Consider the following 25,608-nt stretch of genomic DNA (forward strand, 5'->3'; position numbering starts at 1 on the left):
AGCACACATTAGACCCATAATAAAAAAAAAAACATAAAGACACAAAATACATTTTCATCTAACATGTAGAGTGAAAGCAGGAGCTGTTATTGCCATTCCATATGCGCGCAATTACCAGCAGAAGCAACATAGGATGTAATAAATACGCAATAGTAGAAAATAAAACTTGTTTGCAAAACGTATCATAATTGAGTTTCTATGACGGATCTCACAACCAAACTCACACTGAATTGTAAAAACAAAGTCTTACCAAGTATTTTTTTCTAGTTTCTAGTGCAAATATTTTAATACACTTGAAATAAGACCAAACTAACGTATAAGTAACTTTTCAGCAGGATATAAGATTTAGTTTAAAGTCAATAATTCCTTAATATTGATAAAAAAGTTCTAGTTCAACTGCCAAATTAATTAATTTGTCATGGTAAAAAACCCGTTATAAATTAAATAATCTTCCAGTTGAACTATTACTTTCCATCAAATTTAAGGAATTATTGACTTAAAACAAGCTCCTATATCTTGCTGATAAGTTACTTGAAAGTTAGGTTTGTCTTATTTCAAGTTTACAGAGGTATTTGCACTAGAATCTAGACTCAAAATATTTGGTAAAATACTATGTTTTGCAGTGTATAGTTCAATGTTAGGGTTAATCCTAACTCCTGCTAACTCAAATAGCAGAAAGCGTTTATTGTTTTTTCCTTTAGATTTCATAAATCAGGTGGGAAAACGAGAGCCTCAGCAGCACACTCTGCATCATCTTCCTCATCTTCCTCTGGGATGTTCTCAGGCTCCCATGTAAAGACATCTGTAGTATTGTCTGTAAATGAGCCTGATGTGCTCCTGATGATGTCCCATGGACACAAAGCGTCACGCCGACCCAAAGCCAGGTTGGCTTTAGACTCGTCCGTCTGCTCCGTGTCCATGTCTCCTGGAGTCTCATCTTCAAGAGTCCTCCAGTTGTCTGTGACATCTGCGTCACTGTTGGTAGACAAAACATTTTCTGCAACAGTTGTGGAAACTTTTACGTCATCTCCCTGTTCTTTGATACTGGATTGACAAACATCTTTGTCTTTAGTTTCTTCTGTCTCCCATGGGCAAACATCTGTCCGTGTGCTGTCTTGCTTTTTCAGCACTTTTGGGTCTTCTGTTTCCCATGGACACACATTTTCTCTAATGCTGTCCTGCTTTTTTAAGACATTAGGTTCTTCTGTTTCCCATGGACACACATTTTCTCTAATGCTGTCCTGCTTTTTTAAGACATTAGATTCTTCGTTTTCCCACGGACACACGTTTTCTCTAATGCTGTCCTGCTTTTTTAAGACATTAGATTCTTCGTTTTCCCATTGACAAACATTTTCTCTTATGCTATCTTGTCTTTTTGTAACCGTAGCGTCTTCTGTGTCCCATGGACAAACATCTGCCAAAGCATTGTCCTTGTTTTTGAGAATTTTTGGATCATCTGTCTCCCATGGACAGACGTCTGCCCTACCACTGTCTTGCTTTCTTAACACTTTTGATGGGCTTTGCTGCCCTTGAGACTCCGTTTTGGACACTTCCTTTTTTTCACAAGACTCGGTCTCCCATGGACAAACATTCACCCTGTTGCTATCTGTCCCTTCAGTTTTTTCAGATACATCAAGTTTGTCTTGATGGCCAGTTTCCCAGGGACACACATCTTTGTTCACAGTCATTTGCAAAGCAGAGTCTTTGTGTGAAGGTTCTTTGTCTCCCGCTTCCCATGGGCAAATATCTTCCATGGGTTTAGGTGGATCGGGGAAATCCCATGGACAGCTCTCAGCTACTTTGGACAGTTGTGTACTTGAATTCAGGGCAGGGGATGTTGTGCTGTGTGCTTTGGTAAATTTTATAACTTCTGTGGATGAACTGGGATAGATGGCAGATTTCATGACTTCTTGTTGAAAAGGTACCATCAGCGTACCTTTGCTCCTTGCAGGATTTAGGTTTTCATATGTACTTTCATCCTTGTCCTGAACCTCCCAGGGACAAACATTTGCATATTCACTGTCTTGTCGTATTGAAATTTGGGGAGTTTCTACATTCTCCCAGGGACAAACATCTACTTTAATTGGTTGAATTTGTGGATCTTTGGATGTTGTAGATTGCGGAGTGTCTGGAATATCTTGTAATTCCCAAGGACATGCTTCAACCCTAGTCTTCCCTTGTCCACTCAAAGTCCCTTGGTCTTGTGATTCCCATGGACAAACATTTGAGCGCTCCATCACCTGGGATTCCTGCGAACAGATGTTTGCTTTGATGCTTTGCTGCTTCTTTGGTCCTTCTCCTGGTTGTGCAGAACTTGCTCCATCCCAAGGATAAACATCTGTGTAAGACGCATTAACAGTTGGTCTGATGCGATTGCTGCCTCTTCGTCGAGTTGAAGGGGTTCTTGAGCTGCTTATGGTCTCCCAGGAACTTATGCTACTACGTTTGCTGCTCTGCCTTGATAGAAACACATGTTCATGGCTGCCCTCTTTTTGAGGATCATCAGCATCAGCAGGGGAAATGGTTGATCTTACAATCACAATCCTTCGTGGGCTTCTATCAGAGGAATCTGTAGAAGACAGTCTGACGGCATTCTGCTTCACAAGGCTGGGCTTTCCATCTGTTGTTGACATACTAAATTTCTGCAGTGACTTCTTGTCCATGCTTGGACGCCTACTGGATGATCCAGACACTGGTGTTGTGGAGGCACTCTCCTGGCTTTTTTGGGAGTCCTCCCTGTTTAAATGTATCTCCTTACTGAACTTGCTACTGTCAACAGATGACATAAAAGATTTCACAGAGAGCCACTTATTATTGGGGGTGCGGAAGGATAAGACTCGTTGATTCTTCATCACCTGGGGTCTTGGTGTACCTGGTGCACTTGCAGACACAGTTACTGGGGTTTTAGGTGACACGCTGTCAGCTTGGGAGTTTTTGTCCATTGAAGGAGTCTTCTCAACAGGCGGCAGATGGTCCCAGGGACAAACAAGTGCTTGTGGCGAGGGTAACTCCTTTTCTTCACTGTCCTTTGGGCTTGCGTATGTAACATGCTTTGTGTTCTTGTCCCCTGATTGTTCTGGTTCCACCTCCCAGGGACAGACCTCAGCCTTGTCAAATGATTCAGATTGGAGGGCACTCCGTGTCTGATCGCTAATGGAAAGGCTCTGCTTTGACTGCATTGCACTTCCACCAGATATCTTTGGGATGTTCTCTATGGAATGGGTGGTAGATGAACTTAGGCTCCAGGATTTATGAAGCCTTGTGTGATCAGGATGCAGCAGATTGGTATCGATTGTCAAGTTCAGAGCACTGGCGGACTTGTACACCCCAGGTGGAATATCCAGGGAGTCAGTCTCAGATCGCTGGGAGGATCTCTTCACAGAATTGGCCCTTAACGTAGAGTCACGGAATGAGGAGCCTCTCTCTCTCACATAATGATGATCATTTTGGGACTTGCATATAAACGATGAATGGGATTTTATTGAACTTCTGTAGCTGATACTTACAGAATCTGGCGCCATCCTAAACGAATCAGAGTGACTCCCACGTCTAATGCGGAAGGATCCATCCCTCTCTTCACGGCTGCACTGCCGACTTACGGTTTCTGGGAACTCAGCAATTTTTTTGATAAGCGATCTTCCCAGTGCACATCGAGAACTGCGCTTCTTTGACAGATGAGGGTTGTTTGCTGTCATCTTCTTCACCTTGTGAACCTCTAACTGGGCATACAACTTCTTAAGCTCATCCTGATTCATGTGAAGAAAGCAGGAAATTGGTGTTGGGATTGAGCAGAAAGTTGAAATGACCGAGAGGAAAAGACAATGAAAGAAATAAGTCAGAGGAAAGTCTAAATGTCATTTTTATGTCAGGAGAAAACATTGGGGGCGTAATGAAGGAAAGGTGAATAAAGGTCATAAATTTGACTCGACATGCCTTCTACTTCTACGTTCTTCTTTTGAGCATCCGTGTCAGAAACTGTTCACACATAAGTCTGAGTGTGGTAACATTTAATTAGTATCATGAACTACAATGTAAAAAATAAATAAATCTGATGTTAGGAGAATCAAGATTGAGTTCACAGTATCAAGACTTGCTGTGTGAATGTTTAGTCTCATTAAGACTATAGGAAGTGTCTCCAAAAACAATGAATTCATTTCCAAACTGTTTTCTGGCTTGTTCCTGTCTGAGCGGCCTTTCAGCCCATTTGATATGGCTGTACTTTCCCCAGGCCATTTATATTTGCATACAACTGTTTGAACAGATGGCACCTTCAGGCATTTGGAAATAATTCTTCCTGATATCTTGCCTGATTACCAGCGACCCTCCTGACCCCTTTAGGGACAAGGGTGAACAGAAAATGGATGGATGGATGGATCTTGCCTGATTTCCTTTGGCTGTAACAGGTGTTTGAGGTGTTGGCTTGAAACACCTGCATAGGGATTCTTCTAATGAATCTTATTTGAATTAGAAGGAGGTACTCTTATCTAACTCTAAATGAAGATGAGTTTAGTCTGATCTTAAAAAATGTCTTTTTGGGGTAAACATCTTATTTTTACTGCATGCTGTAGTTTTTAAGCCTCCCACAGGTGTGAGGGGACATGAGACTTTACCTGAAAATCATCTGGGTCCATACTGCGCTCGCTCCAAGCAGAACAAAAGCTGTTGTTCAGATACGAGGCAGAACGTCGCAGATCCATTTCATCTTCATACACTTCTGCTGCTATCTCCTCTCTTCTTGCCTTAGACTCGTAAAAAAACTGCAGAAGATACACAAATACATGGAAGTGTAACATATAAGAAAAACTGGTACTGTTAGACATTAACAAATAATCCTTGTTCCTTGTCCAGTCCTTGTCTTGCGCAGTGTCAAGTCTGTTGTCTAGTCCGCAGTCTATGTGATCTATGTGATTGCTACCAGTTTTGAGCTATTAGCTTTCTGCTCATTTGTGCTACCTGGATTATTGTACCAATTCATCATTAAATTAATAATTTCTCATCACTGGCTGGGTCCACTGCATCTGCCTCACAACTCTACAACTGCTATTTATGACGGGTTTAAGTATAAATGAATATTTATTATCTCAGAGCAAAATTTTGGAAGTTACATTGCAACGTTTGCTTTCCTAAGAAACTGCAAAGCCATAAGTTTCATGTAAAAGCTAAATACCTTTGGAACGAGGAGCAGTGTAAGTGTAACTGTGATGGTGACATGGGTGTGCATGAAGGAGAGCAGCAACATCCAGTCAGGATGCAGAGACTGAAAGGTGAACCTAATGGAAGATGGAAGCACATTATTAACGCTGGCTGAGCACAGTTTGTACTTCAGAGTACACATGAAATGGGTTGCATTACCGAAACAGGTGGAACATGGAGGAGAGCAGGAGCTCGTTGTGGATGGCGATGCCCATGTAGCGAGGCTCATGAAAGGCTGAGGGAACCGGCCTGACAGCGGTCCACAGGGAGCTGCCCCAGCACAGGAACAGGAGCTCAGCTGAAGTAAAAAATGGACCGAATGAGTGTTCAATTAGTAAATAATAAATATTTATTTACTAACATTTAACAAACTCACACCTTCTGAGCGAGAAGGAACCATTTTTTCCCAGTGCAAACGTTTAGAACAAGACATAATTTTGTTGCACTGCAAAAACACAATACTTTACCACGTATTTTTATTTAGCTTTTAGTGCAAATATCTTAGTACACTTGAAATAAGACAAAACTAACTTACAAGTGACTTTTCAGCACGACAGGATCTTGTTTTAAGTCAATAATTCCTTAACATTGATGAGAAAGGACTAGTTATAAGAGAAATAATCTGCCATCGGAACAGTGTTTGAGTGTTTCAGCATCTTTGCAGTTTTCTAGAAGTTTGTTCTAGATTTGTGGTACATAGAAGCTGAATGCTGCAGAATCCATACAGCAGCTTTAAAGTTTCATGTAACTTTAATATTTTCTTTATTTGTTGAATAATCACCATGTCTTGACACCTTGACAGATGATAACGGTCACCTGTCTCATACAGCAGTGGTCCCCAACCACCGGGCCGCGGACCGGTACCGGTCAGTGGACCAATTGCTACCAGGCCACGCAAGAAATAATTCAATATGTCCGTTCTATGTATTGAGTTTGGAGGAGCTTTTATTTTGAAAATCCTAAACCGGACGCTGTCGGTTACGTTTTGCGCGCCAACATGCAGCAGAATGAGTAAGAAATAACTGCATCAATCTCGATCCTGACAATGCACCCCCCCCCCCACGGTCCGCAGATAATCTGTCTTCTCCCAGTGCGAACTAGAAACAACCATTCACAGCCTCCTGAGCAGCGCCACATAATCTTGTGCGCCGCTGCTCATCCCTCTCTACTTTTTCCTGCTAAGCTGCAGCTAACAAAGAATGACATGAATCCTAAGGCTAGTTAGCATAGCCACTGATGACGGTGAATAAACTGTTTTCCTGTAATGTTATGTCACTTCTTTGCCATTAGCACATTTAGCAGCGCATACATGAGGATGATTGACAGTGTTAAGACCACTTAACACTGTTAAGTGTTAAGTGGTCTTAACACTTAACAGTGGTCTTAACACTTAACAGTGTTAAGTGTTAAGACCACTAACAAGATCCTAATTTTGGTCAGGAGAGGTGTATTCTTTCAGATGGCAATAGCTCAAGGTGGATAAGATTGATTTTTTTCACTTATGATCAGTTTTATAACAAACTCATGACATGGCGACAGTTTTAACAAATATTTGAAAAAAGTTGCATACTGCACCTTTAAGTCTATTCTATGAGACACAGAGAGTCAGTATAAGGGCTGTAGATCTGGAGTGATGTGCTCCATCTTCCTGGTTTTAGTCAGAACGAGCAGCAGCAATTTCTGTCGGCTGCAGCCGTTTAATTAATTTGTGAAATCACTGTTGCAGTAATCAGTGCGACTAAAGATAAACGCATGAATGAGCTTCTCTAGCTCTTACTGAGACATTAGTCCTCTAAACCTGGAAATGTCCTTTAGTTGATAGAAGGCTGACTTTGCAATTGTTTTTATGTGTCTCTGAATTTTCAAATCTGAGTCCATCGCTACACCCAGGTTTTCAGGCCTGATTGCTATTTTCTAGATCTGCAGCAAAATGTTCTCTGCTCTCCGCTGTTACTTGATTCCAATGGGATGTGGTGGAACGTCTTGTGAAAGCAAAATGTGTTCCAACCGGATAATAACAAGGTGTATCTCGCAAAAGATCCAATTTTTAGTAGGCTGCCTAGTTTGTATTCATCCAGTTGAAATAAATAACTGATAAATAGTCTAATAGTATCAATATGAATCATCATGTATTCTGCCCACACTCACCCACAGCCATCATGTAGTCCCAGCGGTCCAGGTAGCACAGGGTGAATCCCTGGCCATCTGACGTTGTGGCAGTAACAATAACAGGGATGTTCCTGTCTCGGTTCTGGAGCACACCCACTGTCCACGCACACAGGAACCAGCTGACCGTCATCAGCATCACTCCCAGAATCCTCAGCAGGTGGAGGCTGGACATGTAGGGCATTCTCTGGGCCGTCCGTGAGAGGAACACCTTCAGCACCCTGGTCAGGGAGAGAGGCGGTCAGAGTAGCACTGCACAACTTTTAGTTGAGATAAAGTCCAACCTGTATATTATTATTATTATTATTTACTTTTTTACAGAAGGAGGAAGATAATGTGCCCTTCATCAACAGGCATTTTGATAAAAAGGGAAGTATTTTGTGATATTTATTTTATAGCACAATCGAGTAGCTATGTTAGCCTCAGTAGTTATAAAAATGATAAATATAACTAAAAAAACAATTTCCTTTTTTTTTCTAACGGATTGAAATTGGGCCTCTGTCTTTTTAAAAACTTGTGCTCTTTGTGAAACTCCCTTTAGGAAGTCATCACCACATGGCTCCTCTATTAACACTTTATAATAGTTTTTAACCAACGTTTCACTAACAAGTAGGTCGTAAATTTGTTAAGCTCAAAAAGTTAACTTTACATAACACTGCTCCTTTAAATATGCGGATGATAGTGAGAAGCTGTGTTTTCATGAACCAAAAAAATTAAGAAATTTAAATTTAAAAAATAAATTCGCCAATTTCGACAAAAAGTTTTTGCGCTAGAGTGAGGCGGTTTTTCAGCGTATCCAAACACATTTTTCACGAGTCAAGCGATCAACAGCCGGATGTTACTACTGGCAGAAGAAGACAGGGAGCGGAAGTAGGATGATGGCTTGTTTCTGATTTTTACGGACTATGTGCAGCTAGCTCCTCCAGAGCTCTCACAGCATCGCACTGTTCATAAAAGGTTCTGTCATTTGAACGTGTTGAATCCAAAGCTCTTCTGTAAAATGAATGGCCGACTACAGTTTTGCCAAAAGCCGCTTACGTAGCCACACCCATATATAAGAGGTTTGTTGCTCCAACGCCTGAGCAAAACGCCGACATCTCCTCTGATAGCTGAGATGATGAGAACTAGCGCCATGATTGAATTATTAATATCTATCTCATGTGAATGTTCACATCCTACTAATGACTTATCGCATGAATAAGCTTATTTAAGTGTGATTTTAATTTGATTTCTTACTTCTTGGAAACCCCAAAATTGTGATTCTTCTGTGACATTAGCAGAATAGCGACAAGGATTTGCGCTATCAGTGGAAACCCAGCCAGTGCCTGTGGTTTATTGCAGAAGATTAGCCGGCTGCTAGCTAGATGTTGATCTAACGTTTTTCTGACGTTATATCCATTCCTTACCTGTACATTTTCAGTGTGATCGTGCCATAAACAACGGAGAAGCCAAGCATTCGGACCCAGCGCAGAAGAATACATCTGAACGTGCTCGGCTTGAAGTACAGAATGAAGACCTGCAGGGGGAGACAAACTCAACTCTGATACAAGTACTAATGTAGCATAAAGGTGTTGATCAAAGGTTAGCTAAGTACGACTACCTTAGGGAAATGGGTAAAAGTGGCTATTTACAATTTAACTTACCTACAGATGCCTGTATTTTAGCAAAGTAAGTCAAATGTTTCCATCAATGTTATTATTTCGGGTGAGTAGTGTAGCCAAAAATCGTACTCAAGTAAAAGTAGTTCTACTTCAACAAAAAGTAGCAAAAATTCTACTCAATTACTGCAGTGACGTGCGGTCAGGGGAGGCAGGTGAGGCAGTGCCTCACCAGCCATCATGGAAAGAAAGAAAATATATAATCATAAAGTAATTTAAATTGTTATATTCATCCGGTGGTTTGTACTAAAAAATATTTATTTTTCATGTAGCTTCACCAATTTCGATTTTTATTTGTTGAAAATCGCTGAATTTTCTTATTTTCCCATTCAAATGCTTGGAAGCGATGCCGGTGAGGCAGCAGCGAGCTCTGCCTCACCTTGGATTGCGCAACCCCTGGCTCTGCGCTGGCTGCTAAGCGGAGAGAGCATGTTGCTGTACGGCGTCAATAAAATGGTTTAAACAAATTTAATATGTGAATTTATTTCCAATAATTTAGCTTATGTATATAATGTACAGTGCTTTTTGTCACCAACTGTGTTTGTGTAACGTGTTTCGTGTAATGAGCGATTATAAACGGCAGAGAACAGGTTCGAGGTGAGGCAGGCAGTTCTCTTGCCTCATGGCAGGGGGCGCTCAAGATCCCAGACGTTCGTCTTGTTCACTCCTCAACTGCCGAGTAAGTGACAGCGAGCTAGGCTAAACGATTCGGGAAGCAAGTCAAGTGCAGCGATAGATTATAATAGAGATAGTGATTTTTTTCCTCTCGCTTATCCCAACTTTCGACATGGATGACTACATTACAACACTAAAAATGTTTTCTCAAGTGGACTTTCAATCGAAGCAGGAGATAATAACCAAAGGAAGACCAACGCCGGAGCTGAAAGGTTTGTTTCAGACTACATAACCTGTAAACTGCTGTCAATCTATGCATCTATTTGCAAATCTGATTCTGATGACGTCAGTGCCTCACCAGCTATGAACCTCACCGCACGTCACTGAATTACTGTAACATGTAAATAGCATAGTTAAGTGTCAATAGGCATTCTTATTTGTCTTGTAATTTTTTTCTGTTTTTACTTTTTATTGTCTGTGTGAATTACATACAATAAATAATAATTACAGAATAGCAAAATCAGGAAATATAAATATTTTTCCAAATCAATTTCTTTCAATATAACATTTATGAAAACTTTAATTTAATCACAGGTGTGTTTCTGTGTGAATGTTTGGTAAAAACATGTTTGTTCTTCATTCAGTGAAGTTACTATCAGTGGAAAATTTTACCCATGTAAAAGTAGCAATACTTCATTATAAAGTTACTCAAGTAAAAGAAAAAGCACATATTACTAAAAGTAATTTAGTAATTTACTAAAAGTATTTTTATTTTTCAAAAATGTTACTCAAGGAAATGTAACTGAGTAAAAGTAACCAGTTACTACCCAACTCTGTTTATTATACAGTACAAGATACTTTGCAACTTAGTGAAAAGGGAAGAAAGTACTGTGCGTTAATGAATGAATACTGACATTATCATCAGAACGTAAAGAAATTAAAATAAGTAAAAATAGTGACATTGATAAATAAACCAATTAATTATCTGTAAGAGGCAAGTAAATATAGACATGCAATGAAGGAATTTAAAAATTTTGTTCTAATAGAAAATATTTTATAATTTAACAGTAGATTATTAGAGGTAGTTAAAGTAGCTCATAATAACCACAAATAGACACAAACAGATTACTCTTCTACCCCATAAAAACACTTTAATTGTAGTTAGTATAATAATTTATTATACAAACTACAATTTGTATAATAAATAAGTTTAGGATTTCTGTATGGTGGCTCCTCTGTTTGTACCTCAAACGCTGCTTAGCTGTTAAATGCTGATCACTTGTTATTTTTAGAAATGACTGTAAGTAGTTCAGAAGGGCAGAGCGGCCAGCCCATTAACAAGTTGACACGTTAAATCACTTCCCGTTAATGTGCCGCTCTGCACACACTGTCTCAGTCTGCAGGAACAATCCCTCATCAGCAGAGGCAGATAAACGAAAAGAGCATGGCAAATGTTACAAAATTAACATAAACACTGAGAAATAAGCTACGACTGGAGCTGAGAAACGCACACGTGTGTTTTGCATGAGGAACTTTACATCGTATTTACCGGGAAGTAAAGGAGCAGAGAGCCGAACAGGATGGTTTCCAGCAGCAGGAGACTGGAGGCGCGGATCCTCTGAAGGCAAAGAGGCGGAGGAAGAGACGGAAAACAAAATGAAAAGATGAAGCCCAGAGGACACTGCTAAAAAATGTACTACACAAAATTCTACTGAGTATTTTTTTTGTTTTTAGTGGAAATATTTGAATACACCTGAAATAAGACAAAACTAACTTCCAAGTAAGTTTTCAGCAAAATTAGGAGGTTGTCTCGTGTAACTAATTCCTTATTGTTAATTTTAAAAAGTGCTAGTTAAACTTGTATAACAAGACATTTTCCCATGTTGTAAGTGAAATAATCTAGTAAGTTTTTCTTCGATATTAAGGAATTATTGACTTAAAACAAGCTCCTATATCTTACTGAAAAGTTGCTTAGAGGTTAGTTTTGTCTTATTTTTGTGGACAAAGATATTTACTCAGGAAACTAGATAAAATACTTAGTGAGATTTTGTATTTTGGGAATGTATTTTAGTTTTAATCTTATAACCTACTTCACTAGCTACATGTTCTCATACATTTCAAAATGTTTTATTTTACTGTAATTTGCTAATCTTATCCTGCACGTTTTAGTCTTGCTATTCTGACATACAGAGTAAATGTCCAGTAATCCATAAACATTTGTGAAAAATATGAACTTTGAAAGATTAAACAAAAACATGATGGCATTATTCACTGCAAAAATACAAAATCTCACCAAGTATTTATGTCTAGGTTCTAGTTTAAATGTCCTACTACACTTGAAATAAGACAAAATTAACTTACAAGTAAGTTTTCAGCAAGATATTGGAGCTCGTTTTAAGTAAATTATTCCTTGATATTGATGAAAAAGTACTAATTATAATCTGCCACTGGAACAAATTCATATAATTTGCCCTGATTCACCAAGACATGTGACTCACCCGGTTTTGACGGTGCTGATAGGCCACCAGCATGCTGACAAAGACGAGGAACATGAAGACTCCCTGGAGGGCCAGCACCCCGGCCCTGAGGAGCTTGTCCTCCTGCACCCAGCAGGGGGTGCTGTCCTGACAGCTCTTACAGCCGGGCCAGCATGGGAGACAGATGGGCATGTTCGGGTAACACGCATGGCTGCTTTCGCTGCCATTTATAGGGTCTCCATCTGCAAAACAAATGTATGCATCTGCACCACCTACGCGAAGCCATGTGCAACCTGCAGCTCTCTCATGCACTGGTGAAAGAAATCATATCTGTAAAGCTTTTTCTCTGCCTTTTCTGAAAATTATCAAAAGTGTCACAGAGATAGACAGATGCACCCACACGTTATTTCCTTCATGTTGCTTAAAACCTCGTTTTATTTTCTTTCTTTACATTTTTCAAATGATCTATAGTTTTTCTTGTCTTCTCTTTAAAGCTGCAGTATATAACCTCTATTTAAAAAATGTTTTTAGATATTGGTTAAAAATGTCACCATGTTGTGACAGTTTAATATGAGACACATCATCTATGAACATATTGACCCTGAGCTACTATTGCTGTCTGAAGAAATGCACTGCTACCAATCAGAGGGAGGAGTCTTAGTGCTGCCAATCAATGCTGTTCAGTGTGCTAATAGTGGAGAAGCAACTTATTGTTACAGAAAAAACATTTATCTGCTGTCATTGGTGGTCATGCTAACTAGTCTAGCATTCACGACAGACTCAACTATCAAGAAGAAGCTGCACTCCCTGGTGATGACCAGCGCTAAGGCCTGCCTCCTGCCTCTAATTAATTGTTTCCAGTTAGCACTGGGAGCACTGGGAACAGGCAGAGGAGCTCTATTTTTTTCATACTAAATTGTCACGACATGGTGACAATAGTAACAATGAGGCTATGCACAGAGTCGTTCCCATAGCAACTGACTGACAACAGTGAATCAGGATTCAACACCAAGAAGCAACAAACATTTCCCACAGAAAGAACAGAACATTCAGTCCATTACTGTATTATGATTTCAGGGTTGATATTTATTTTGCAACTATTTACACAGCAGTGGTAGATTAGCTAATTTAAACACCTTTTAATGTAAACTGACCCAGAACTCACCAAATCCCACTGCACATCTACATGCTAAGACTGTCATAGTCTAACTACCATAAGTGACCTCCCTCCCTCTGTCTTGTTATTTTTTAATGAAAACTTTTTATTAAATTTCAATTAGTAGCAAAAGCACTCCATCCATTTTTCTTCTGCATATCAGGCACATAATTTAGGTTATTTTGACAACTTGACAGCTAAAACCAATGGTAGTCATCGTTGGCCAGCTGTGTTTTTCTTCGGTGTGTGACGTCACGCTGCAATGTGTCTAGAGACCAATGGCTGTAAAAATGTGATGTGTGTGTCTCATTATGTAATTATACCAAGGGAAAACAGAATGGCATGTAACTAACTTGAAGTTCCTTGAAACTTTCTTTAGTGACCCTGATGATTGCTGACCAGTCTAGGATGAACCCTGCCTAATCACGAGCAAAAATCTTTGTCCATTTTTAATATTTGTAATTTTTTCTATGCAAAAATAACAAAATGGCAGTAGTGTGTGCAGCGGTAAAGGCTGTAGCTTCTCTGATATTCATCTTGAAATTGGTTGATGGTTTCCTGGCTGACTTACTTGAATCCTTAAGAGAGATTTCCGGGTTGTAGTATCCTTCCTTGCAACGGCAGCAGTACTGACCGATTCGAAAGCCCCGGCCTGGAACCGGCACACACTGGAAGAGAGACACTGCTTTCACTCTTAATGTTCATTTACTTACAAGTTGTCTGATTTTGTTATTCTGTGTGAGTTTGTGGTAATCTTAAGAAAATAAAGGAAAGATTGTCATATTTTGTTCGTGAGATAGAGTCCATCTGATCCAGTGGACCTGACTGTGTCACCGATCTATTTATTGATCCAGATATAAAGGTCCTGCATTGATGTATTCTTCTTCTTGTCTGCTTTCAACCTGTTTTTGTGTCCTATTCAATAAGAAAATATGACGCTTTTTGTAATTAATTATGTAACTTTACAATTGATCTGTTTCATATTAGCTGTCCAAGATGACATAAAAAATTATATTTGTAAAAGTTACGTACTGCAGCTCTAAATCTGTAGTTTAGTTTGGATTTCTCTTCAATATGATATTAACTTGTCATAACTTGATGGATTTTGGAAGGCAGAGGATCAGAATATGTAACATCTATGGTGTCAGATTATGGGGGAGTGAGATTAATGACACTGGAGCTTGAACTGATCGTTTACTGAACTCCAATTGAAAACAACAGTAGCACCAAGACCATGTATTTTTTTAAATCAAAACATCCTGTATCCAAGTTGTGAGTGGACCGTCACAAGATTATTGATAATTAATAAAAAATTGAATCTAAACCAAGAGTGACCAGCTTATTTTCATTATGAAAAGATAATACATGTCCTAAATATGAACAAATAACTATCTCTGTATTCAATAAGTACTTCTTAAATTTAAATAAAACAACGTGAACATCTTTTGAAGTTGATGTAAATTGGCAGAATTCAGATAAAAACTGCTTTGATTTGATTGCTAAAATAATATTTAAAACACACAACTGCTTTCTCAAAGGTTCTTTAGACTCTTGAGGACCACTTAAAAAGCTATCGCGGGCAGGATTTGGCCCTCGGACCTTGAGTTTGACACATGTGATCTACACAAAAGCAAAGACAATGGAGTACCTGAGGTTAAAAATAAAGAGGATGTGAGACAGCAGCACATTTATTCTGCACAGAGAAGCTATCAGGAACTGACTGAATGAAGGTTAAACTCAGGGTCACATTACTCAGTCTCATTTTACTTCTCTCTTATGCTAGCATCAATTTAGCCAGTCAGGACACAGACACTAATACACACTCACACACACACTTGCTTAGATGCTGTGTGTGTTAATCTAAGCTAAAAGCTAAATGGACACATAATGCCTCAACTGAGAGTATTATCTTTTTTTTTTAGAGAAATCCTGTTCTCCAGCCCAGACAAACACACACAAACACACGCTGACTGCAGGGATATTCAAACTCACAGCCTCTTTATTGAATGCTCAAAGACCTAATGGCACTAGTTGACCATTAATGTCGCATGGATTATACGCAGCAGTCATCTTGATTCTCTCCATGCTCACATCTACATTCAAATCTATTCCTCTGGCATGTTTAAGTAGAAATAACCACAGCTTTACAACTTCATGTCTGCTCAAAAGCCATTTTATTGTTTACTACAGTGTTTGTAGTAGTAGCATTAGCTCTGACCTCCAAAGCCTTTGGCTTGATTATGTTGTATATACAGTTAAACCTGGATGTATTACATACACTGTATAAATGTAGAGTATAAGTATTTCTTCCTCTCTGTCTTACATTAAAGCAAACCAAACTGCTCCTGTTATGGGTCAGTTAATATCATCAAAACAGTTTCTATTAGCTAAATGTCACAGTAAGAGTGACATAAACTTTTAGTGTTTTTTTATAACATTACTGCATATGTGAAGTTTGCCAGAATTGGTTTATTTATTCTTCAAAGTAGCTTTGTTTCGTCAACAAATTATTTTCTCCTGACGTTAAATGACGCTGCTCTTGCCAGATGGAGGTTACCATAGAAACCAGTAACGACTGGCTCCTCCCTCTTTTTCTGAAACAGTTTTCTTTACCAGTGCTATATTTTAACATCCATTTTAGACAAATTTAGTTTTATATAGGGTTTTATGTGTATATGTTTTTAACCATTATCCATTTCAGCTGTGTTTAGTTCTACAACTGTTAACTGTCATATCAACTATTCATTGGCAATCATTGCTCTGTAGTTTGTTTATGTTTATTTTACTTTATGTATAGTAAAGTAGTACTCCACATTATTACAGAAGATGCCGGCCTGATGTTAACCACCATCTTGATTTTCTCTCTCCTTAGATTAGAATAAATAGGAAGCCTGAGTCTGTATTTTGTGAAGTCATCCTACTGGACCTGAGACAGAGATTATTACACATGCACTAATAAGATTACCATGCCTTTAGCGATTGTTTTGCACCTTAAATGCAAAATCTATATATATATTGTACAGCTTTTGTTTCATTGCTGCTCTAAATATGTTGTTTTTTCAGTAAATTGTATTTTTTGAGAGTATTTACTCCAGTTACTGATTGATTGATTACTAAATTATTTGATTATTATTTCAATAATTGATTCATCACGATTAATTTGATCAATCATTTCATTCCTTGTTTCCAGATGCCTGATGGTGCCACATTCATTTGTTTATATGGTTATATGCAAATATAAGCAGCATGGCAATGTCCAGCTCTGTTTTTCAGAGATGAATGTGTCAGGAAATGCCTTTAGGCAGTGAAACCAGTCCTGTACCAACATGGGCTGAAAGGTCGCTCAGCAAAGAAGAAACAAATACTCCAATGGAAACATAGAAGCCAGATTAGATATATTAATGCAGACAGGGACCAATGCCTTGATTGTCCTGTGGTCTGAGGAAACTACAGCTGAAGTGTGAGGCCACAATCAATGTCTCAAGACCTGCCAGAAAGTTTAAACTTGGGCACAAATGGACCTTATAAATGGAAAATGACCCTAATTGTATCACCAACTTATTAGAAAGTAGCTTAAAACCTTCAAAAGTCCCAACAAAATAATAAAGTGTATGTGAGCAAAAAGGCCTTCAAACCTAACTCAGTTACAGCAATTCAGTGAGAAGGAGTGGGCCAAAATTACAGAAAACTATTTTGAGAATTTTGTTGAAGAGTACACAAATATTTGACCCAAATCATAGAATTTAAATATGACCTCCTTGAAGAGGTTAGGATAGGTCTATGGGTTATACAAAACATGTTAGATTTTTTTTGTACAAAATCATTCTTAGATAATGAGATTTTAGTCTGGTCAGTTCTGTCTATTTTGAGCTGTTTCCAGGCCTCTGTAACTTTAAATAAACTGCTGCTGGCCATGCCACAGATGTGCAATTATACAACCCTACAGCTTTGAAAAGCAGAAGTGGAGCCTCCTGCACAACCAACAAGAATGCATCAAGTGGTTTAAGGTTAGGGGCTAGATAATTCAAACATCGATGGATTGTGTCAGGTATCAAGATGATACTGCTTTAGGAATAAAAAAAATAGTTTTTTTCTGGGTTTCCTTTCTGTATATCCAGAAAAGAATGGCATATAATGGGATGTTTCTTCATATTTAATGTTATTCCTCTTTAAATATCAAGACTTCACCTAAACCTTCAAAATCAGGTGATGTTCTCAAATTATAAGCCACATTTTGGCATTGAAAAACACTTTGAGATGAAGAACAGGACAGTCCATATCCTGTCCAGTCAGTAATGTAGAAGTCTCAAAGACTGAATCAGGATGGGAAACTGGTACTATACGTGTCAGAGGATTTTTCGAATGCTCTTCCCTTGGGCTTAGACCTCTATGAAAGAGGAAGTATGTCAGTGTGCTAGATTATGGCTATAATCCATCAGATCATCCTGCTGCCCGCCACCAACCCCATCAACTTTTAAATATAGATGTCAACCTATCAGAGAGAAGGAAGCTGATGCAGGGCTGGTTGGGCCAACAGCCAACAGATGAGTTTATTTGTTAATAAAGTATGAGCAGAAGATAGACAATAAAACTTAAGCTGTGACTTTAAAAAACAGTGTTCAAGCATTCATAATTGAAAGGAAATTAATCATAAAAGTAACTGACAGAATCAGGGTTGGGAGTTTTTCTGTTTACAGAGGAAACTGTTTATTTTCTTGTCACCCCAATATATCTTTTCAAGTGATTGTTAAGGCCCTAAGAGTCTTTGAGATAAACAGAGAGCCTCCTTGCTTACACTTTATTTATTTACTGCTCCAGGCTAAAGCAATTCAAGAATAAATGGAAACAAAGTGGGAATTATAATACTATTTCTAAGGGTTTGGGAATCCAGTGAACCACAACGAGAGCCAATATCCATCAATGGAAAAAAACATTAAGTCTAGTAAAAATATAATAAGTTCAAGTCACAGCACAAAAGTCAGTGCATTGTTCTCACAAGTCTGAATCGGAAGTGATCCGCACCATTTTAGTGGACAATGCATAGCAGACCCATGACTTTGACATCAACAAAAAAGAGAAATATGTGGACCAATGTGCGAAAGAAAGACATATTAACAAAATCGCTGCTATCGGTATCGTCTTTATGAGACGCAGAGGGAAAATATATCAGACGATGTGGGCAAGCTGCCTTCGATCTCATACTAAGTAGTGGACTGTGAACACGAAAAGTGCGTACATGAAGGAGCTTTGGAGCCTGAAATCTATGGACGCATACAATTAATGTTACAGCAGATCTGTAAAGGACGTACAAAGTCTTCGTGTGAATAAAAAGGTTCTGGTGACTGGCAGAGTAAGTAGCTACATGTAGTAACACACGTAGACAACGTGTCCGTCTTAGCTTGAACATAAATTAGCTAAGCTAATTTTGCAAGTTGGGCAGTAAGTACTAGAGTAAATATCAGTGATATTTATCTTAATATTACACAGAGATGGGTAATGTACTCAAAAATAGTGGTCGAGTAATAGTTTTACTGTATTTATATTATTGATAAGTTGAGCAGAAGGGGAGAGCTAGTTTTTGTGGCTTGTTTATTGTTGTCATAGCAACTGCCTGCCAAGATTTCCGTCAGTTACAAAGTTCACACACGTGAACATGACAACTACGTTTTAACCAGAGAAAATGGGCAAGATTTGGATGCTGTTACATACCAGAAAGCTTTGAGTGCCAAGGTTAGTGAGGGTAGGACGCTGTATTAGGGTCATTGTAGATTGGAAAAAAAGGAATAAATGTCTGCCAAAAAATTTCAGACATTTTTGAGAAAAAACAAACAAATTTGCTTGAAAAAACTCAAGTTTTTAAATTAATCCAAGATTTTTTTTTCTAGAAAAAGACTTCTGAATTTCATAAAATCAAAAAATTTTGACTTTTGAGACTAAGAAAATGTTCAAAACTCCAAGATTTTGGTAGGTTTTGTTCGGACAAATATTTGACTTTATAAGCCCAGAATTTTTTTTTTCTGGAAAATGTTTGGGATTAATTAAAAGATTTCTGAGTTTTTTGTTGAAAATTTACTCCTCTTTTTTATAGCTCTACTAGACCACCGTAGTGAGAGATAAACCTTACTGGACAAAGTGTCAATGTATGGCACTTGAAAAATTATAACCTATAAGATATTGCATTCAAGTTGACCATCATGCAATACTGCACACACTGATATTACAATCATGATTGCTATTGAAAATACTACGCTTCAATAATATTTAATTTTATCTTACCCTCCTAACATAGATATTAAACAAGCCACCCAACACAAGGTCAGCTGGATGGGCTAATCAACTAAAAAAAGAAAGGACTAAATCATTTTCTGTCTTGCTGAGATAATTTTTCCTTTGTTTACCTCCATGCTGGTGCGATTGCACTGGTGAGTATCAGCAAACCAGCTGTCCCCTGTTGCACACTGATCCAAGTCGATGTCCTGAATGTTCACATCTACACGTACAACACCTCTGAAACACAAAACATGGCCAACAATATGATTAAAGATAACAATGCAGCTTTAATCAACAGTTCTTAACTGCTTTTTGATTCAACCATGCCAATTAATTCTTTCTCCAGAAAGTAAAATCTCATTCTCCAAGAAAATAAAAATAGAAAATATTGAGAAATGTAAATATTTCTTCTTATTTATTAGTTTGTTGCTTGTCCTAAACTATTTTTTGGGTTTTTTTTTTTTAAGGGAAACTATCCAGTTTTACTGTCAGAAAAGCAAGCAAAAACAGTTTGCTTGTTATTCTTGTAAAGGGCGGGATGTAAAATCTGGCACACTCTGAAACTAACTGATTGTTGAAGCATATTTTGATTAAGCTACTTTAGTACTTTAGTACTTGATTCTTTTCACCTTTGTTGTCAGGTACAATTTAGAAGAAGACAACAGGAAGTGGTTGGAGGATGATCGCTTGTTTTTTTTTTTTTTTTTTTCTTTCTTGGACAATGTGCAGCTGCCTCCACCAGAGCTCTTGCAGATTTGCACAGTTTACAAAAAGTTGTGCATCATTCCAGTGTGTTGAATCCATTGCTCTCCAGTAAAATCATAGACTACAGTTGTCATGTTCTGTGTTTTTCTGTTTATTTCGAGTTTTCTGTGTTTCTAAGTCTCCGTGTTGTCCTGTCTCCCTTTGATTATTCCCAGGTGTGTCTCGTTTTTTTGATTACGTCAGTGTATTTAACCTCACCTTTGGGCCTTACGTCTCATTTGGTGTCTAAGCAGTCGTTTGTCGTGTGCTGTCTACTCTGTCCTTCGTTAAACCTGTTGCTACCAGTGCTGAGCCTTTGTATTCCACTCTGCTCTGCTGTGCTGCCAGGATTTTGGGACTTTGTGGATCTGTTTTTGTACCGTCACTCATCATTAAATCATCATCATTTTCAACTCTACCTGGTTCATCAGCATTTGCCTCACCACCACTCACCGTTTTATGACAACAGTTTTCCCAAACTGCCTGATTTTAATTTAATTTCTTATCTAATAGAAACTCTGCATTTGCAAAATTGTGTTTTTTTGGCATATAGAATATAAACAAAGATTTGCACACATTTGTAATGGAAACACCTCTACAGTTGCTACAGATTTGTCAGCTGCACATCCATGATGGGAATCTTCACACATCCCAGTGATCGGCAACAATAGTTGGGTAGGGTGTGGTGTTTACATTGGTATTGAGCAACTGCAAGTGTGCCAAGAAAATAAACCCCTGCACCATTACGTCACCACAGTCAGTCTGCACTGTTGATACAAACAGGATGGATCCATAATTTCATGTTGTTTACACCAAACTTTGACCCTACCATCTGAATGATGCAGCTGAAATGGAAACTCGTTGAATAAGAAAACATTTTTACAATGTCTTCATTTCAACTTGGTTTACCTGTGTGAATGCACTCTTATAGTTTCCTGTTTTTATGTGATAGCGTTGCAACCAGGTGTGGTTTTCTGCTGTTGTTCTTCTTCAAGGTTTATTGTGTACAATCTGAGAAGGTATTTTGCATACCTTAGTTGTAAAGAGTGGCTGTTTGACATGTTATCTTAAGTCAGTCTGTTCTCCTATTGTCTTTTACTCCAACAAATTCACAAAACTGCTGGTCGCTTCATATTTTCTCAATTTAAGACCAGTCAAAGTCACTTACATCCCCTTTCGTCTTTAAACTGTCTTCACCAGAAGTGTCTTAATCAGAGGTGGACAGAGTACCCAAAAATTGCACAAAAGTAGGAGTAGCAAAAAAAGTATTTGGTAAAAGTACAGAGTAACTGATCAAATTATCAATCATTTAATATTTAAAAATTACATAATCAGATGGACCAAAAATATGAAGTTACGTAAGTGGAAATGTTGGTATTTTAAGAACCAAAGTGATAATAATTTATATAAATGACAAAATGAACAAAACAAGGCAAAAAAAATCTAAATCACTTTCTGTTAATCCTAAACTTATGAAACTTTATCAAAAATTGCAGGTATCTCCTGTGTCTGGTGAGTTTCTGGTTGAAACATGTTTGTTTTTCATTCACTGAGTAGAGAATCCATAAATTTCACTCAAGTAAGAGTAGAAATACTTCATAATTAAATTACTCAATTAAAAGTAAAATGTACAGTCTAGTAAAAATAATCCTATTACTTATTTTTTTCCAAAAAGTTACTCAAGTAAATGTAACTACGCAACTCCGGCTCCGATCCATTGAGTTGCTACCTTATGATTGGATGAGCTGCTAATTGTATTAACAAGCAATTGATCAGATGTATCTGGAAAAATGGTCACATCAAAACTTTTTGAAGCAGTTTATCATAGTCTCATTTTTAAATCACAAAAACAAGGCCTTTCACAAGGGATGTGTTTGCTTTTGAGGTTAGACCTCATAATGTTGAGAGTGAGGAGACACTGACCTGAACTCTGGTGTCAGATCTGGCTTCAGTCCGTAGAAGGAGGTAGACATGGTGAGAATCCACCCAGGCTCAAAATACCCGTCCTTACAGTCCAGAAACGGGGCACTGGCATACTGTACCCTGGTTCGGTTGGTCACGTAGCTGTCACCCTGTCCCCACTTTGGCGTATCTAATGTGGTGAGGTCATTGAGGAGAACCCGCTTGGACAGGGAAGCTGTTGGTTGGCCGGACTCTGGGAACTTCAGTTTTCTAAACCAGCTGTCATCGGGGGCAGGAGATGGAGGGTGGAGACTCTCCCAGGCCTTGGATACGTCCTGAAGGAGGATGGCCTGCTGTTTGCCAGTTGGGTTGCGAGTTGCGCGAAGAACCAGCTGTGGCACCGGGACAGAGGGGTCAGCGTCAAAGGTGAGCAAAGCCCGTTGAATAAGCAAGTCTGCCTCCAAAAGTGAGCGGACTAGGGCGTGATACCACTCCATATCCTCATCTACTGTACTCTCCCGAAGGTCGCTGGCCTGGAACACCATGTTGAGAAAGTTTGCAGTGTTAGCCAGCGCATCCTGAGCTGGTTGGAGTGGAGCGTTGAAGTTACTCGGCAGAGATCCAGTTTGCGCTTTGGTGCTGTACGCCCGCGAACAACGAGCCATATTCAAAGTGGAGGGGTCTCCTGTATACAAAAAGGTCTCTGCTGGTGACCAGTCATCCTCCACCTCGGTGGGCGCCTCTGATGGTGTCTCACCAAACTCAGGAAGCTCTGTGGGGGATTCCTCAGAACTTCTTGTGGTGTTTGTGGAAAAATCAGAGCTGTTGGCCATCTCCCCGGTCAATACTGCTGGTAATTTTGGAGTCACTTGTGATCTTAGGACGGGTGCAAGCAAAAGAAAAAGCCAGATATTCATTCTGACTCAGTCTATAAGGGTGAAAAGGAACAAAGACAACGTCAACAACTGGAAATCTGTAATTTTTTTGAAAGATCTTTTAGGAAAAATGCCTCATTTCACAGGTGTCTTGGAGGATTTTGCTGCGCAGTATGTAACATTCTTGCCAAAATTTAGTGTAAACATCTCCACGTGTGTGAAGTAAAGTCCCACAAGGTTTCACTCATCTCTTCTTTAAAGGATTTTTAAGCAAGCAGTGTTCTGTAGTTGGTGGCAGATGAAGAGAAGAACCGCCATATTTCTTCATAGTCCACCAGGTTTCTCCAACTTTTCTTGTTCCATAGTTGTTGACAAGAAACAAATGCAGTCTGCTCCTAAATATAACAATAAAGATGAAAATGGCTCCCAAAATTCAAAGCAACATGTTGATCCGAAGAGATGAAACGTAAGCAGATCTCCGTTATTTTTCTCGACTCCTCTTGCTGTAGAGCTTCCAGCTCAACTGACAGAAACTTGAAAAGCTTGTTCACCCCCTCCCCAACTTGCTCCTCTCCCTCTCGCTCACCCCTCCTCCATATTGATGGGGCTGCTTACCAGTGCTGAAAGGTGATGAGAGTGGTCCATCTGTTGAGTGTGTGTGATTTCAGGGAGAGGAGAGGATGATTCGGTCTGTCAGAGATGAGTGTTGGGCTAAGCTGTGCTGCATTTGGGCATCCATCAAAAATCACCCTGCAGGATGGATGGATGGATGGATTAACCCCTCCTAACGGAGAGTGGATGGGCTTTTTACTGCTTTCTGTCTCTCTTCTAAAGCAGATCAAATGTAGAGTGTTTAGAATTTTTATGAATGCAATTGTGGAAACAAAACAGGCATCTTGGTAGGTAACTGCAACTAACTGTCATGACAGTTGCCATGGAGTTGTTATGACAACAATAAACAAGAAGAAATGCACCAATGAGAAAAACAACCAAAGAGCAAGGAGGAGGGTCTTAGTGCTGTCAATCCAATTCATGTGCTTGCTGCTAAATGTGCTAACGGCAGAGAAACAACTTACCGTTGCAGAAAAATTGTTTATCCACTGTCATCAGTTGCCATGCTAACTAGCTTCAACATTCACAACAGACTATGCTAGCTGCAGCGTAGCACAGAGCAGGGGGAAAGAGGGAATGAGAGGCCTCACACAAGATTGACAGCACTTAGGCCTGCCTCCTGACTCTGACTGGTTGTTTCTAGCTAGCACTGGGAGAAGGTAGAGGATTATCTGTCTCATATTGTCACAACACTGTGACACTTTCAACAAAAAACCTTTTTTATATAACAGTTACAAAAGAATGAAACGAAAAAACGTGACAATATTTGATTGTTTAATATATGATGAGGGCCTTAGAGTCACTTGTGGCTACAGAGCTGCAAGTTGCAGACCCCTGATAACTGATGGAACTACACCTGAAACTCAAAGTGCAACATCCATCCATCCATCCATTTTCTATTCACCCTTTGTCCCTAATGGGGTCGGGAGGGTTGCTGGTTCCTATCCCCAGCTAACGTTCCGGGCGAGAGGCGGGGCCTGGACAGGTCGCCAGTCTGTTGCACGGCAACACAGAAAACAGACAGGACACACAACCATTCACACACACACTCACACCTAGGGAAAATTTAGAGAGCCCAATTAACCTGACAGTCATGTTTTTGGACTGTGGGAGGAAGCCGGAGAACCCACCATGCACAGGGAGAACATGCAAACTCTATGCAGAAAGACCCCGGGCCGGGAATCGAACCCAGGACCTTCTTGCTGCAAGGCAACAGCTCTACCAACTGCGCTACTGTGCAGCCCCAAAGTGCAACAATGTAAATTAATTTTATTAGTAAGATAAAACTACAGTTTGTTATTGGTCCCTTATTGGCCTGTCTCAGCACATATTATCATAAGAAACTGTTGTAGTATTATCTCCTCAGGGGCACTGGCTCCGGTTGGCCACCATCTTGATTCACCCATGGCTGCCCACGTTCATTAGAACTTTCATTATGTGATTTTGTGAAGATTCCTGAAATTCTACCTTCACAATTTTTGAATTTGAGACATCTGAACTGCCAAAACCTGAAATATTATTTGAACTAGAGCTGCTGCTCTAAATTTCTTTTTGTTTAAGAGGTGGCTGCATAAGGTTTGCTTTATTTCAGTGAAAGTTGCTAGGTTAGTATATAGTTTTGAGGAGATGAGTGATGGGGGAAGGGTCTGTTCAAGTTGAGAAAAGGCTCAGCAAAACAATGAAAAATGAATGTGATTAATTTGTAATATTAATGCTGCTGAACTATGACCTCTGTGTTACATCACATCGGTGCTGAGCTTTGCTTGGCAGGTTGTTAGTTTGATTATTCCTCATAAACCTCAGATATGAGCAAACACTGCCACGTCTGGTTTACATATAAAACACACACACACACACACACACACACGCACCCACACGCACACACACACACACAGCGTGGATTAATGGCCCATCGTCATTTACTTTCCCATCATGCACTC

At 39.2% G+C, this 25,608-nt stretch overlaps 1 protein-coding gene across 2 annotated transcripts; it reads right to left on the minus strand.

Annotated features, from left to right (window-relative positions):
* Window positions 1–583: 583 nt before the first annotated feature.
* gpr179 (G protein-coupled receptor 179) lies at window positions 584–23,969 on the minus strand. Of its 2 annotated transcripts, XM_044113541.1 has the most exons (12): window positions 22,203–23,959; window positions 19,664–19,772; window positions 13,837–13,933; window positions 12,131–12,351; window positions 11,182–11,250; window positions 8,766–8,875; window positions 7,342–7,580; window positions 5,353–5,491; window positions 5,168–5,270; window positions 4,611–4,757; window positions 3,507–3,746; window positions 3,234–3,390 (listed from the first exon to the last, which is right to left on the minus strand). In XM_044113541.1, the coding sequence occupies exons 1-12, from the start codon at window positions 23,096–23,098 to the stop codon at window positions 3,355–3,357; spliced, it is 2,406 nt and encodes an 801-aa protein (XP_043969476.1). In that variant the 5' UTR covers window positions 23,099–23,959; the 3' UTR covers window positions 3,234–3,354. The 2 variants fall into 2 exon arrangements, with proteins under 2 accessions (XP_043969475.1, XP_043969476.1); XM_044113540.1 differs by having other exon boundaries at window positions 584–3,746; window positions 22,203–23,969.
* Between the last annotated feature and the right edge of the window lie 1,639 nt (window positions 23,970–25,608).

Source organism: Gambusia affinis, linkage group LG04 (genome assembly GCF_019740435.1).
Source record: "Gambusia affinis linkage group LG04, SWU_Gaff_1.0, whole genome shotgun sequence".
In the NCBI taxonomy this organism is placed as follows: Eukaryota; Metazoa; Chordata; class Actinopteri; order Cyprinodontiformes; family Poeciliidae; genus Gambusia; species Gambusia affinis.

Bases quoted from the DNA above. Each gene is read 5' to 3' on its own strand.
- gpr179 (XM_044113540.1), bottom strand. From the start codon at position 23,098: ATGAATATCTGGCTTTTTCTTTTGCTTGCACCCGTCCTAAGATCACAA. The intron at 19,773-22,202 runs GTCAGTGTCTCC...TTTGTGTTTCAG, and splicing joins GATCTGACACCAGAGTTCAG to AGGTGTTGTACGTGTAGATG. The intron at 5,492-7,341 runs GTGAGTGTGGGC...TTTTTACTTCAG, and splicing joins GGACTACATGATGGCTGTGG to CTGAGCTCCTGTTCCTGTGC.